At 52.2% G+C, this 15,376-nt stretch overlaps 1 protein-coding gene across 1 annotated transcript in view; it reads right to left on the bottom strand.

Annotated features, from left to right (window-relative positions):
• The window catches only part of MAN1C1 (mannosidase alpha class 1C member 1), a 64,566-nt gene extending 51,396 nt beyond the window's left edge, over nucleotides 1-13,170 (bottom strand). The window contains exons 1-2 of the mRNA XM_032709790.1: nucleotides 12,851-13,170; nucleotides 11,033-11,971 (exon numbers count right to left, since the gene is read on the bottom strand). Coding sequence (XP_032565681.1) covers nucleotides 11,033-11,599 — 567 coding nt within the window. The 5' untranslated portion in view covers nucleotides 11,600-11,971; nucleotides 12,851-13,170. The remainder of the gene's footprint in view (nucleotides 1-11,032; nucleotides 11,972-12,850) is intronic.
• Between the last annotated feature and the right edge of the window lie 2,206 nt (nucleotides 13,171-15,376).

The raw sequence follows: 15,376 nt of genomic DNA on the forward strand, positions 1-15,376 counted from the left end.
GTAGCCATAAGTAACCCAAAATGGGCAGACTGCAAGGAGATGGAAGAACAGGAAAAAAAGATTGTGGAAACATTTTGCTTCAGTTTTTCAAGGATAATAAGAACAGGGGAAAAAAGTCTCTAGAACCTATTAGGCCTGTCTGTGGGGACAGATGTCAAACAGATCAATACTGAAAAGAAACAAAACAAGAGAAGATACCAGGCTTTGTGCTCCTGAGCCTTGGATGTGGCACCATGGCAGGAATCCTCTGTGGGTATGGAAGTGAAAGACTAAACAGGGACCAGAGTCTCTGTGTGTAAATCTGCCACAGAGCCAACCTGAGGCAAGTGAATAAAGCCTTCCTCACCCAGAGCAGAGACATCCTGACAGTCACTGTGGTACAAGGTTATGGAAATCATGATGCACCAGGCTGGGGTTCTGTGTGAGGCTCCACATCCAGCAGCCCAAGCTGGACACCCAGAGAGCTCTAGTTCAGCCCAAGAAACATTTCCAAGGCGTTTTCAGAGATATAAAAAGTGAAGACCAGCCTCAAAGTCACCAAATCCTCTTTTGGGGAAGAGATTTCTCAGCCTGGGATACAGCAAGAGGCTTTGGAACGCGGGTGACACGGAGCTGCTAAGTCAGAGCAGGAGCCAGGTGGATAAACGGGACTGATTCACACCATGGCTCGAGGTGCAGCCCTGGCTGATGACAACCTGAACAGGCCCTTAAATCTGGAAAAGGAAATCCCAGCTCTGAGCAGGACCCACGCTGTAAGATACAAAAGGAGTCCTTCCACATCAGAAGGAAACCTTAGCACCGTCCCGGGCTCACTCCGAGCTCAGTGCACTCGTCTCACTCTTCCCATTTCAGCTGAGCTGCCTCTTCCCTCCCAGCACCCACAAAGAGGGAATTGCTTTTGACACATGGATGGCTCAAGGGCCCGAAACGCAAGCAGAAGCAGATGGGATAACTGAAGGAAGGGGAGAAAGAAGGAAAAAAAAAATGTAAATACAGGCCAAGAGTTACCCTGCATCACTCCTGTTCCACGCTGTGAGAACCGACTTAGGGAGCAGAAGGAACATCTGTTTGGAAACCGTCCTCGTTTCAGTCCAAATGCTGGAACAGGAGAATGAGGGAAGCTGAGAACTGCCAGCACACCTCGTGCTTTATCTCACACTTGGATGGCTTAACAGGAGAGATCTGGGAGGATGAGTTTAGTTTAATGATTTCTTGCTGGTTCACCTGCTCCCCATCTGTCTTTGTAGTCCTTGCTCAGAGGGACAGATTGGAGCACTGCTGTCCTCTCCCCTTCCCAGAGTTACTTGTGATTTGAACTTCTGACGAGAGGAACAGAGCAATTCTCAAGCATTAAGTAGTCCACTGAGATTAGTCCAATAATTTATCAAAGGTAATAGCTAATAACAGACACCAGAAACTCACTCACAGCCTTCCTAGAGCCTCATGTCAGAGTTGTCACCTTACAAAAGCGTTACAAGAAATTCCTGGACCACGGTAGCAAATTTATTAACCGGGGGCTGATAAACTCTTCCAAGAGTCCCACAGCCCACAATAAATCATACAAATCAGGCTGCAAACACCAGATCTTTAATAAAAATGAAGTTGGAGGAGTGGATGTTAGAACAATGTCAGAATTCAGCTGGCAGGATGGAGGGGACTCGTTTTCATTTAGTTTGACCTCCCATCCCGAGAGGGATCAAGGCTTGGCCCTGGCATCACTCCAGCACTGCACTACACAGGCATCATACGACAGTGACTAATGAACTGCTGAAAGAATAAAGCAAGAAATGGCAAGTTAAAGGATCTGGGTAATAAACTAAAGAAAAGAGCCATAAAGATTCATCAGAATTAGAGACAAGGCACCTCCCAGGTCACAGACTCCATGTTCCTGTCAGCAGTACCCACTGTACTGCTCTGGCCATGCTGCCTTTCAAGACCTAAGGAACAAGGTTCCACTCTGTTCCACTTACCAAATTCCGCCCTAATATTCAACTCCAAATTTTGTTTAAGTCTTTGAAATCCAGAAATGAAAGAACCAAGTGAGAAGACTGCTTTATCCTACTGCAGCCAGGGCTGCCTTTCAGAGACCAACCTTTTGAGTTATGCTACTGTGCAGCCACTGATGAGAGTGGGCAGATCCACAGCCAGCAGTGACAATGTTCTGGTTGTTGAGGGCTCACCAACACTCAGAACAAATGTCTGATAGATAATCGAACACAACTGTGCTGGTTCAGGACTGAGGAATCCCAACACGGTCTTGGTGCTGGAGGAAGGACTTCAGGAAAGCCAAAACAGCACCAGAAATCAGCCAAGGATTTGTTTGGGTTCAGCACAAGGCTGAACTCCAACATAAATACGTGTCCTTCCCAGAAAACTCCAGAGAAAAACGAGGCTCAGATGGAAGAAGAGGCAGAAACATCCCATTTCCACTGGAAGTATTTCACTTGTGAGCTGGGCTGGCTAACCCAGACAGCAGGAGGGTTTCAGGATGGATGAAATACGATTACATTATAATTATCCTTTGTTACTTTGCAAAGTACACGGTTATGCACTTTCTTCACTGCCCAGGGAAATCATGTTAACACAATTAGAGCAAGAACCCTGCTTTAAACATGGTTGCTCGGACGTTACTAACACGGCTCCAATTCTCAGTACAGACAGTCTTCAGAGCCATCCTGCTCCATAAATCAGTGGGAGTTCTGTCACTTCCTCTGAAGAGAAGAGACACTCTCCAGGATGCACTGAAGATACAGCTTCACTCTATATCATCATCTGTGCTAGAGCTGCTGGCACGAGATGCTGCAGAATTTCTACATCTCTCGCATTTATTATTCTTTGCAGCAGAATATCATTTTACCCACTAATAAACTAAGAGAGAGAAATCTAACAACAGCTCTAGGGCCATGCAAGGCAAATGTCGGAGGCCAGATTAGAACTAATGAGCTCCTGGCTGCCACTCAATCACAACCATCAGAACAATTAGCTCAAATAAACCCAAGAACCGTTTTCTGCTCCGCTGTCGCCTCCCCAGAAACTCCCGAGCTGGAAAACTCCAGACGGGTTTGACAGAGGGGAGAGGTCACAGACAAACTGAAGTTCAGTGCAAAATGCCAACAAAGTGGTGGGGAGACCCACAGAGTGTGTCCCACTAAAGGGGGGTACAAGAGGCTCCTGCTCTGGTCGCCCAGAGCCCGCTGAGGAACAGGCAGCTGGATGTGGATCGGTGCCTCTGGCTCCCACGGCCAAGGAGGGACACTGGGAAGAGCAACGGACACCACTGGGCAGGGATGGGTGACACAGGATTACAAACACAAGGATGGGGAAAGTCCCAAACCCCCATGATGGATCTAAGGATGCATGGGGGTTTCAGCACACGGGGCTCCCATTCCTAGAGAGCCAGAATCCATCACCTTTCCTGCTAAGGGAAGAAATTTTATGAACACACTTCCCCTTTTCGAACACCGTGAAGATCTCTCCTTTGATTCCAGCACGCAGCAGACACACACACAAGGGACTCTGCATCCCTGCTGTCAAGATAAGTAGATGCAGAAGGGAAGCACTAAAATCACTTCAGTTTAGTGCAACCTCTCGCCATTACTTACGCTCCAGAGTCCTCCCAGGGAACGCTGAAGGGCCCGAGAGGAAGCAGTTTTGCTGCACATTAACTTGCTGGATTAGGGATTAAAAAACCTGTGCCCATTTCACAGAGGTGCCCAGTGGAACCACACGGTGCCACAACGAATCTGCCATCAGAAACAGGACACAGAACCGAGTGTCCTGATCTCATTAACAGTAGGTGCTCTGCTCCTCCAGTCAGGGTACAAATGAGTAACATCCCTGTCCCACAAACAGAGGATGTTTATTATCCAGTCCTTCAGTGTTCCCACTGTGCTCTCTCTCCTACAGTGGTTTGGGTCCATCATGCACAATGCACTCAGATTATGCACGGATCAGGGACATCACTGCCCATGACAGCTCCTCTGGAGCCCTTCCAAAATGTTGTGTCATATGATGAACTGAAGTGCCAAGGGGACACGCAGTAAAGACAGCAATCATGGGAGTGTGTGCTCTTCATGCCAAATCCATTCACAGCACCCAGTGAGAAGCACTTTTCTGGGGAATGTAAATGTAGTCTCTTTCCTAAGTTTAAGAATCAGAATGCTCCAAGCATAAGACCTCCCTCTTCCTACCAATGGAGTGAATATTCCTTCTGCTTCTCCTTTTGACAGCTTCATGTCAGCTTTATGTTCAGATCAGTCTGTCATTTAATACTAAAGATACATTCCCCTTTCCCCCTCTCAGCCTCCCATCTAAAACCTGAATTGTTCTCAATACTGGAAAACATATTCAAAACGATCAAAATGATAAACAACCTAAATAGTAACAGAATCAGAGGGCAAACCAAACATGATTGATTAACCTCCTCTGGTAGAGCCCTGCATACAGAGCCAAAGGAAAGAACACTTAGCACAAAAATCTTTCTCCCATTAAGTGGCAGATTTAATCATTGATTAAAAAGTTAATCAAGAGTCTATAAAAATTTTGGCTGGAAAGATGGGATCTTAACCCAGGTGACTGTTTTTTAGTAAATGTTTGAAGAACTGGACATACACAGCCCCACAGACTGATGGTAGAACAGGGAGGTTACAGGCCAGGCTCCATCCTTCCTGCCCTAAATCCCTTGTCTTTCTACCTGAGCATTTTCAGGGAAATAAATGTTTCTACTGAAGTGATTCAGGAAGCTGTAGGCCCTTCTGCAACCTGGAAACTCATTTCACCATGCCCAGCACTTGCAGTCACTCATCATCCGCCCAGAGAGGTCCAAAAAACCAACAATTCCGCCCTTGTGAACAGGGCACTGCCTTTAAGTGGCAGTTTATAAACCAGTCTAGCATCAAATTTAGTTGTTGTGGAACAAGTGCTTTCAGTGCTAGATTTGGGAGATAAGAACAAATGACTTCAAATTGCACAGTACTCCCAAATTCCAAAACACCCTCAGCTCGACAGAGATCGGTAACAGCGAGCACTGAGGTATCACTGGCATCTGAGGCAAACAGCACAGCAGCACAGATCACAGCATGTGAGGCATTTTCTGTACTCATGCATTCTATCAACAGAACAAATACATTTTTAGTCAATTAACTGTACACCCTACAGCTGAAAGAGGCTCTAGGTCAGCTCTAAATTGTGTTTGCATGAATCCACCGAAGGCTACTGAAGCAAAAAATCCAGTGTATGCACCATTTGTGGGATTTACACTACAGTACCCGTTTCACAGGTTCAGTAAATAAATGTAAGAGAAGGAGTATGGAGCAAAGGAAAATTCCAGCAAGCCTGGAGCCAGCCAGTGCTTCAAACTGCAGAGAAATTCTCTCTTGGAAAGGCGTTTTTACCCCAGAGAAAGAATTACGATCCGATCACAGTATATCTGACTGGCTTGAGATCATTATCCCACTCCATTATAGTAAATATTTCACTGAGAACTCTTTTCTTTACCCCCAGCACCCAAAGCAAGTCTGTTGGAAGCCACTGGTTTTACATTTGGCTGGCACAAGGGATTTAGACACTTTCCAGGTGTCTCAGGGAGGAAGATGTGCCCAGGGAGGTGCATTTCCACCTGGAACTGTGCGTGGTGCTACTCACGCACCGAAGCCACTGATGGATCACATTATTTGCTTGTCGTGCTGCTCAGCCCCAGATTACACAAAGAAAAGGCATTTTCTCCAAGTGGAAGAATAGGAGCTGCACAGAGCAGGGAAAGGGAGAGGTCTGAGACCTTTTTATTGCTGGCTGCAGAAAGGAGATGGTCAGAGACCATCAGTGATGTGGTTCACGGCGCTGTACCAACAGGGCAACTCAAACTGGGGACTGTTCTGAGCCCTGCTTTCAGTGAACTGGTGATCACAACCCCTGTGAGCTCCCGCTGAGAACACCCACGCCCACACCTCGCCTCCCCAAAGGTGTGCGAGAGGGAACGAGCATCAGAGCAGACACTTCTCCCAGCAGGGGTCAGGGCTGCGGCACAAATTCGGGAGAACAAGCAGCTCTTCCCCAGCTCTGCCCCCAAAACGAGCACTTTTTCTGTCAAAACCACACAAAGGCAACTCAGCAACCAACACCAAGGAACTTCCCACAAAAGCTGAGCTCCTGATAACACTCCTGCTTCTTGCTAATTATCTTTTAGTGATAAGCTGTCAAGGTATTTGTGTTTAAAAGACTGATCTACCTGTTAATCTGCAGAGTAATGCAGGGTAACTGTGTACACGGATTCTGATGACCTCTTTCCCCCCGGGGTGTGAGTTTTGAAAGTAAATACATCTTTAGAGCTGTCTTAAAAGAGGACAGAGGACAGCAAGGTGAGGCAAGTGGAAGAAAAGCCAAGATGAAGAGAACTGCAATGTAAAATAAATAGGCTTCAGTATTACTAAACCAAAGGAAATTAATGCATGTGTCAAACCCAAGGGTACAATCCCAGCACAGGACTAAACACCTGCCTGAATTTGAAATATTCCCTTATTTGAAAGGGACAAAGGACACTGTCAGGTTAAGGTATGAGGTATTCCCACACACCAAGCACAGAAATTTGCCTTTTGTACCCCAAAAAACAAAAGAAAAACTAGTAAATCTCTTTGTCTCTTCACATTTTTCTCACGTCCCGTGACTGAACTCAAGTATTTCACCGATGAACTTTCTGGTCTGGCTGGTTACAGTGGTTGTCCTTGAGCACTGGATGGCATTAGTAGGGTTGGTATAAAAAATAAAGAAATGCTCTTTTCTCTCCCCACTGCTTCCCTACCTATGAGGCCCGTGAAGCCAACGCAGCAGGAGTACAGCAAGAAACAGTCTGTTTGGTTCATCCATCATCAGCAAAACTGTCAGTTCAGCTCCAACAGCAAAATCTTTATTACTGGTTATGATGCAAAAGGCAGAAACCACACGGTCTGATTTCCCCAGATCTGAGGCTGAGTTTGCAACACCAGCAGTTGGAGGGGAAATAATTTTGACTTTTCACTGAGCCAACCTGATCTGGAAACTGTTTAGAGCAAATAAGTATGGAATCCCACCGTGGCATTTCTGCAGTCGCTCTCCAGCTACAACCACCTCCCTTCTTTCGTGAGCATCAGTGATTAGTATTTGGCACATGTAAAAAATCAGCTATTCCCTGAAGCCATGCCTGACTGATCAATTACAGAACTAATACCTCTTCCAGAGGTCAGTTTAAGAGATGAATAATCCCTTTCAAACTTCCCGACCTGCAGCACGGGGAGGCTGTTATTTGGTTTTCTGCAGCTCTCTTGGAAAGGTCAGAGTGCCCACAGTACTCAGCTGCCCACAGGAACACACAGCAGTATATCCCAGACAATCCTCCAGGTGACCAACGACCTTTCTGCAGTAAACAGCCTGTGCAAGAGAGGTGCTCTCTTTTCTTCTCAAGAAAACAACCATTTATTGACCCTGGACTTGTCTTTTAAAGGTAAGCAGAACCCAAGCTGTCTGCCACTCTGTTACCCACCAGTGCAAAGCAGATACCTGCATGCACATGTCAGCTCAGCTCCCTGCAGCACTTACTTCTCCTAACAGGCTTTTCTGGGTGTCATTTCAACTTGCTAATCCACCTCTTTTCCTTTCTGCACTCTGAGGAAACACAGCACTGAAAGCACATGAGTGAGCGAGGCACATACACCCCCCCAGCTTGACTCCTCAATCTGCAAACAGCTCTGGTGCCCCTCACACTCCAAAGGGCTTTCCCAAACAGCAGTAAAGTGGGAGACACCACAGCTGTGGGTTTCACACTCTCATCTTTTAAACAGGAAAAGTCTGGCAGGGCTGCATTAGCACTTTCCACACATACCAGCCAAGAAAGTCATGACACACCCTCTTCCCCAGCTGAAGCATCCAGCAGCTTAGAGGCTGGTGGGAAAGAGTGGATACAAGCTTGGATTCCTGCTCAGACTGGAGGGGTCCTATGGAAAACAGAAAGTTCCAAGTCTCTAGGCTGGGTATCAGCTCTGGGCATCTTTGATAATGCACTGGTTTTTCCTCCTGGCTTTCATCTAGACTCTGGCAGATAGGAAAAAAAAATATCAACAAATTCCATCCACATCCATCCTCTCTGTTATAGAGGTGCTGACCTGTAAGAATGGCCTAAGGGGAAGCAAAGAAAACAACAAAGTTTTTAGTACAAGGATAGTTTGGAACACATTTTAGCAAATTGCAGGACTTAAAGCTCTGGAGGAAGGAGAGAAAAGCTACTTGCAGCTACTGCATACACTTTAAACCAGCCAGCAGACCCAATACCTGCCCTGCCAGCATCTCAGATCACATGAGGAATATTTGCTAATCCAAAGGCTGTATCATCACTTACTTCTGCCTTGCAATTCTTTTTTTCCCCCATCTGTTTCTTTTTATACAGCATTTGTCTTCCAACCTTCCTGATTTGTTTTCTTCATGTCTTTTTGATTCACAAAAAAAAAGATACACCTTATCTCCTTCCCAGGCTGCACCACCCTCCCTTGTTTTGCACAGTCAGTCTCATATCTCAGCACCATATTTATTTCTCTCTCTCTCTGAATAAACAGAGTGTAGGCACTTTTAAGGAATAAGGGCTCTGTTTGAAGAGTAATTAGCTGTCAGCATAAAACTAATATTTATGGATTCTCATCCTTGAAAACTCTAACTCTGCTACCCAGCACTGATTATGGCTGTTAGAAACAGATGGGGCTGAATCCATACAACTTGAAATAATCCTATATTTAAAAAATAATTAACTACAAATAAAGGACTGAATGAACACCACTCGCTCTCCTCAATTCGATTTTCAGTTTGCCTTGTTTGCCTGGAGCAGAAGCTGGATTATTCCCAGGTATGTGGTGCTCCCTGGAATACCTTGGGAGTGGGATTCTGCAGTGTATTCAAGCACACGCTCCCCAACTCCCAGCACATGCGACATATTCCAAACGCCCCGGAGCTGAGATGCAGCAGGAAAGGATGGCTCAATCCCGACTGGGATCATAAAGAAACCCAGCACCCCTGGGTGTGTTGTGTCTGGTTGCCTGGCACAGAAGTTGGAATTTTACCAGCCGTGCAGCCTTTGTTTCAGTGACTGACAAAGATACCGGGATGAGAGCTTTAAAAAACTGTTTTTAAAATGCAGGTTGGAGCGGATGAAAGCCCTCGGTGTGTTACTCTTTGACTTTCTCCTCTCTTCAACCTGGGGCAGCATCTTTGCTGAATGGCTGCACCTCTGCGAGAGCACAAACTCGGGAAATTCACACTCTGCTTAATTAAATCTGTGCTTTTTACTTATTGGCACCTCTTTCTGGAGCAAAATTCCCTCCAAGTTGGTTATTCATCATAGCAAAAGGATACGACAAACACAATTGAATACTACACAGAGCCTATTGCTCCTGGTTAACTGGGTCACAGCCCGTCTGTGATGTTTGTGAGGCTGCCAGGCTTTTATGCACGAGCTGTGGGCACGGGGACAAATTCTCCCCTCACCCTCACACCCCTGCAACCCCCTCAGCGAGGTTATCCTGGCTCGGCAGGGTCACAGCGAGGGCAGCCCTCGGCTCCCTGTTAGTGGGTAACGATTCCCGTGCCAGTTCCACAAGGATTCACAGGGACAGACCCCCCTGCTCCTCCCCAGCTCCTGTGAGGGCACATCCCATCCCATCCCCATGGACCAGCACAAGTTTTGTCCCCATTTCTGCAGAGATTCACACCGGCCCCCCTGGGGATGGAGCCTCTTGCAGAACCAGACACCTCCCGCCAAGCGAGTTTTTTTTTCCCCCCTAATAATAACCAAGCTGAAATTTAAATTTCCCTTTGCTTAATTTCAGCTCTTCAATTTCCAGTCACACCCCATCAGGCTGCCTTGACATTTCCTCTCCTGGGAGCGGAGGTGTGTGCGCCCGCTGACAGAACACCCCCTGGGAAAGGGACAACCCCAGCTCCTGCCACCTTCCTTGGGAAAAGGAAGGGAGAAAGGGGGACGGGAGGGTTGTGTGGGAAATGAGGGTGAGGCTGGGGAGGTGAGGGAGGGTGAGGAGAGTGGAGGCAATGAGGGGAGGAGGAGGTTGTGAGGGGAGGTGAGGGCTGACTGAGGGAGGACACAGACACGAGGGCTGACTGAGAGGGTACATGGCTGTGAGGGGGGCAAGGGTTGATTGAGAGGGGGGCACGATGTGAGAGGAGGATGAAGGCTGACTCTGGGGGACACAGCTGTGAGGGCTGTGGAGGAACATGGCCATGAAGGGAGGCGAGGGATGACTAAGGGGGGACATGAGGGGAGGCAAGAACTGACTGAGGGGGAATACGGCCACAAAGGCTGAGTGAGGGGGGACGCAGCTGTTGAGGGGAGGTGAAGGCTGACTGAGGGGGGACATGATATGAGGGGAGGGTGAGGGTTTACTCAGGGGTACCCAGCAGTGAGTGTTGACTGAGAGGGACACAGCAGTGAGAGCTGATAGAGGGGGACACAGCAGTGAGAGCTGGCAGAGGGGGACACGGCAGTGAGAGCTGATAGAGGGGGACACGGCAGTGAGAGCTGATAGAGGGGGACATGGCAGTGAGAGCTGACAGAGGGGGACACGGCAGTGAGAGCTGACAGAGGGGGACACGGCAGTGAGAGCTGACAGAGGGGGACACGGCAGTGAGAGCTGACAGAGGGGGACACGGCAGTGAGAGCTGACAGAGGGGGACACGGCAGTGAGAGCTGACAGAGGGGGACACGGCAGTGAGAGCTGACAGAGGGGGACACGGCAGTGAGAGCTGACAGAGGGGGACACGGCAGTGAGAGCTGACAGAGGGGGACACGGCAGTGAGTGCTGACTGAGGGGGACACGGCAGTGAGTGCTGACAGAGGGGGGACACGGCAGTGAGAGCTGATAGAGGGGGTACCCGGCAGTGAGTGCTGATAGAGGGGGTACCCGGCAGTGAGTGCTGATAGAGGGGGTACCCGGCAGTGAGTGCTGATAGAGGGGGTACCCGGCAGTGAGAGCTGACTGAGAGCTGCGCGGGCGCTCCTCACCTCTTTGATCTTCATCCTGCGGGCGCGGGTCTCGGGGTCCTCTCCGGGCCGCCCGCCCCGCACCGGGTGCCGGAGGCTCCGGCGGAACCGCTCGTAGTCGAAGCGGAACGGAGCCCGCGTCTCCCGGGCGGGGGTCGCGCCGGTGGCGGGCTCGGGTCGCCCCTCGCCGCCCTGCACCTGCTGCCGGGCGCCGGGCGCGGTGCGGGCGGGCGGGCCGGCCATGCGGGCGGCGGTGCGGAGCTTCTCCCGCAGGCGGCGGGGGGCGGCGGGGCTGGCGTGGCGGGGCTCGGCGGCGGCGGGGGGGCTGCGGGGCAGGTCGGTGTCGCGGGTGGAGGAGGAGGAGGCGGAGGACGAGGAGGCGGAGGATGAAGAGGAGGCGGAGGCGGTGGCCCGGCGGGGTAGGAAGAGGCGCTTGAAGCGGGAGGAATCGGGCAGGAGGAAGAGGGCCCCGAAGCAGAGCGTGAGCAGGCCCGAGAGGAAGAGCAGGAACAGGAACTTCTGCGGCAGCCGCAGCCCCAGCGCCGCCGGCCAGCCCGGCATGCCCGGCAGCTTCCGCAGCACCACCATGGGGCACCGGATCGCGGCCGCCGGGCGGGACCCGCCGCCGCCGCCGCCCCGGGGAGCGCCGCGGGCTCCTGCGGCCAAAGGCTCAGCGGTGCCCGCCCGCACCACCGGCCGCCTTCACCGGGGACCGCACGTGGGTGGCTCCGGGCCGGGCGGAGCGGCGGCTCAGCGTCCCCCCTGCCGGCATGAAGGCGGCGGCGAGCGCATCCCGCCGGAGCCGGGCTGGGCTGGGCTGCTCCCGGCGGCGCTCCCCGTGCAGGCTCCCCGCCGGATGGACGGACGGACGGACGGCTGCGGTGTGGGGCTGGCTCAGGCAGCGGCGCCGGGGAGGTGCGAGCCGGTCTCTCTAGGCGGTGGGTTCATGCTGCAGCATTTCTGCGGGGCGGGGGGGGGGGAAGAGAGACAAGAGCGCGGTCATTCAACACCAACGAAGGAGGCAGCCGGCGATACAAGGCTTTTGTCCCCTGCCCGTCCCCCGCCCTCCAGCTGCACTAGTTCGCTTTCCCTCTCTCCGGACTTGCCATCAACTCTCCAGTCCGCGAGCAGCTCCTGCTCTGCACCATCTCCCTTTCCAGCTCCGGGCTGCCGGGCTTGGCTGGTGGGGAAGCCCGGGGGGCAAGAGGGGCAGCGAGAAGCTCCTCCTGCTCCTCCCTGACGGGGAGCGAGAAGCCCGGGAGAGGCAGGATGCCCTGGAAGGCGCAGGATGCCCTGGGACAGCCCGGGAGAGGCAAGATGCCCTGGGACAGCCCGGGAGAGGCAGGATGCCCTGAAAGGGGCAGGGTGCCCTGGGACACAGCACAGACAGACAGGGACGAAGCTGCTCCGCTCCTCTCCAGGCTGCCAGGGGCTGCCTTCACCCGCGCAGGGCTGGGGGACGATGGGGCTGCAAACCAGCCATGCGGAAAGCTCGGCTCGGGCTGAGCTTCTTAAGGCAAAATAAATAAATAAAAAAAAAAAAATAAAAATCTAAGGGTTTTGGTTTTGCTAAAATAGATGCCGGCAAATTCCCTCTTTCCCCCAAATCTCTGCTTGGCTGTTAGAGTTATCCACACCCCCACACCAATCCCCTCCTTATGGGAGAGACAGCGCTCAACTTTCAGACCCTGAAAGCAAGCAGGACACGGCTTAAAACCCTACCCTACAAGCCCCCAAAACACCCCTTCTCCTACGGGCAGGGACGGCGCTGCCGCCCCAAAACACGCCGCCAGCCCCGCTTGACGGACGCTTTCCTACCCCCAGCCCTGTTTTACTCACCCCTCTGACAAATCCAAGCCTCTCCGGCTCCTACAGTGAGCAAAAAATCTTCTCAGTCCTGCCCGCTCATCCCAAACAGCGAGAGCCCCTCTCTCGCTGCTGCCAGCGCTCAGTTAGGAAAGGGAAGAAGCTGGGCTCTCCGGGGGACAGCTGCGCTCTCCCTGCCCACCCAGACACGCGGGAGGGGAGTGCCTAACTGCACTGAGCTACTTGGATGCCTCTGGTTTTCACCTCGGAGGGGACCCGCGGGGCCGCTGTCGCCGCCCGGTGCCCCCTCACGGCAGCACCGCCCGCCGCTCACTGCGACAGCGCCGGGGCACCGCCCCCTGCCACGCCCCCCCGCCACGCCCCCGCCCGCCAACGGTCACCCCGCCGCCACCGCCAGCCAATCAGCGCGCCGTGCCCCGCCCACCCTCGCTCGCTATTGGCTGTCTAACTCGCCCCGCCTTTTCCATTCGCTGTTCGGCATGTCAGACAAGCCGCGGGGCCCGCCCCCTTGTTTACCACAGTTGCCCGGCTCCGGCTCGCGGGGCGGCGGGCCCCGCCCCTTTCCTCCAGCGGCGGTCTCCTATTGGCTGCGAGGAACGCGCCGTGCCCGCTGTGATTGGTGGAGGGGGGGGCGCAGCTACTTTAAAAAGGGGCTGAGAGCAGGGGGCGGCTCCAGACGCTGTGAGAGCTCGGCAGGTGTGTGGTGGAAGTAGCGCTGCTTTTCCTTCACTTCACACTTTATGAGGGCTTTGAGGGGCGAATTTACCCGGCACAGCCCACCCGAGGTCTGATGTGTGCCAGAAGGGCAGAATTCACAAGATGGGATTCGTACCCCGAGGGCGACATGGCCCTGAGGACATTGCCTCAGTGCCTGATAGGAGAAGGGCCCTCAGAGGGGGCAGGTTGGAAACCACCTTTCTGGTTTTTATGAGCCCACAGCCAAATGCAATGAAACACATCTGAACCCCAAATCCTTAGATCCTCACCCTTAGCCTTCAAGGTACCACACCAAGTAAATTTGAGAGCAACCCTGTGATGTAATACTGTACCAGAGGGGAAGATGGTGAAACAAAGCTGCTGCTCATAAATGTTACAAAAACAACCCCAACCAAAGCCTGCAGAATTAGCAATGAAAGAGAAGAAAGGGCAACACCCAAACCTGGCAGCATCTGGAACTGATCAGGAACAGCTGGATGGGGGGAATGGGGTACCAGAGGTGGGATTTGGGTGCTGTGGGTAGGATGAGGCTCCCAGGAAAGGGTAAACGCAACCACCGGAGCATCGCTGTGACTAAACTTGGAAGAGCTAAAAGAGAACATTTTGTAGGCTGGAAAGGAGCTGGAGCTGAGAGGAAAGAAATCATCTGCTGTTTGCGTCTGCCTGCGTGCAGTGTGTGCCTTCTGCACAAACAACCAACACCGCAGGGGAGAAATACCTGAGCTGATTGCAGGGCCCCAGACTTTGAACTGCTCGGCTGAGTATCAGAAACATAACCGTGTAACTGTATTGTCATTTTCCTATGGAAAGCACTTTAAGCAGGTAGCAGAACCACTCTAAGAGCAGGATTCTGGAGCTGCTCCTGACGCAGCCATGCCCAAGCATCATCTTTACCTTCACCTTCTTCCACGCCTCCACAGCCTCTGCAGGTTTTCCTCTTGTCAAAATAAACCTGAAAAGCCTGGTGCTTTTAGCTCTGGTGGCTGCCTACTGGACCTTGAACTCGGTGGCCACCCCTCGGAGGCAAATTTGCATCCTGATTGTTTGGGTTCGAAATCATCCTTTCAACCATCGCCTGCGGTTTGGAGGCAGGACCCGGTTGGGCAGGAGGGAGATGTGGGCACCACCGCTCACCCACCGTGTTTGGCTTCCTCCGGAGCAGCTGCTGGAGGAACGCTCGGCACAGCTGCTCTCCCTTCCCTGCCCTGTAGCTGCACCCGTGAGGGAGAAGAGGAGGAGACTCGGCTGCTTCATCTTGGCAGGTCGCGCAGGAGCTCGCGGAGCGCGGCAGATGCTCCACAGGCTCCTCGGAGCCCAGGGGAGCAGCTTGTAAAGGACGATTTGGTTTCGCTTCTTTGCCCGGCTTCACAAGGAGAAGGGGAGAACCCTGAGAGCCAGCTGCCAGTTCCAGTATTTCGAGCGTGGATGCAGTTTGGCAGGGCTTTTACTGCTGACCTGCCTCGTGCAACCCCCCAGGGAACAGCACCAGCAAGACAGAATCGCTCCACGGGCTTCCATCACCCCTTCTCCCCACACCCAGCACCTGCCCCAGCCTCCTTGGATGGAAATAATCCTTCACCTTCCTTAAATCTCCTCTTTCCCTTGGGAGACCTCACACAGCAGGCTGCATTTTGTCTCAGCCTTATTAAAAAAAAAAACAAACCAACCACCAAACCCAAACCAACCAAACAAAACGCCACCAAACCAAACCCCTCCAACTATTCCGGTGGTGGTCCCTTGATCCTCTTAGACACGGCCCCAGGATGGGAAAGGTTAGATGGCTCCGCTTCCTAAGAGGATTTGGGGGCATCAAGGAGGATA

Source organism: Chiroxiphia lanceolata, chromosome 24 (genome assembly GCF_009829145.1).
Source record: "Chiroxiphia lanceolata isolate bChiLan1 chromosome 24, bChiLan1.pri, whole genome shotgun sequence".
Taxonomy (NCBI): Eukaryota; Metazoa; Chordata; class Aves; order Passeriformes; family Pipridae; genus Chiroxiphia; species Chiroxiphia lanceolata.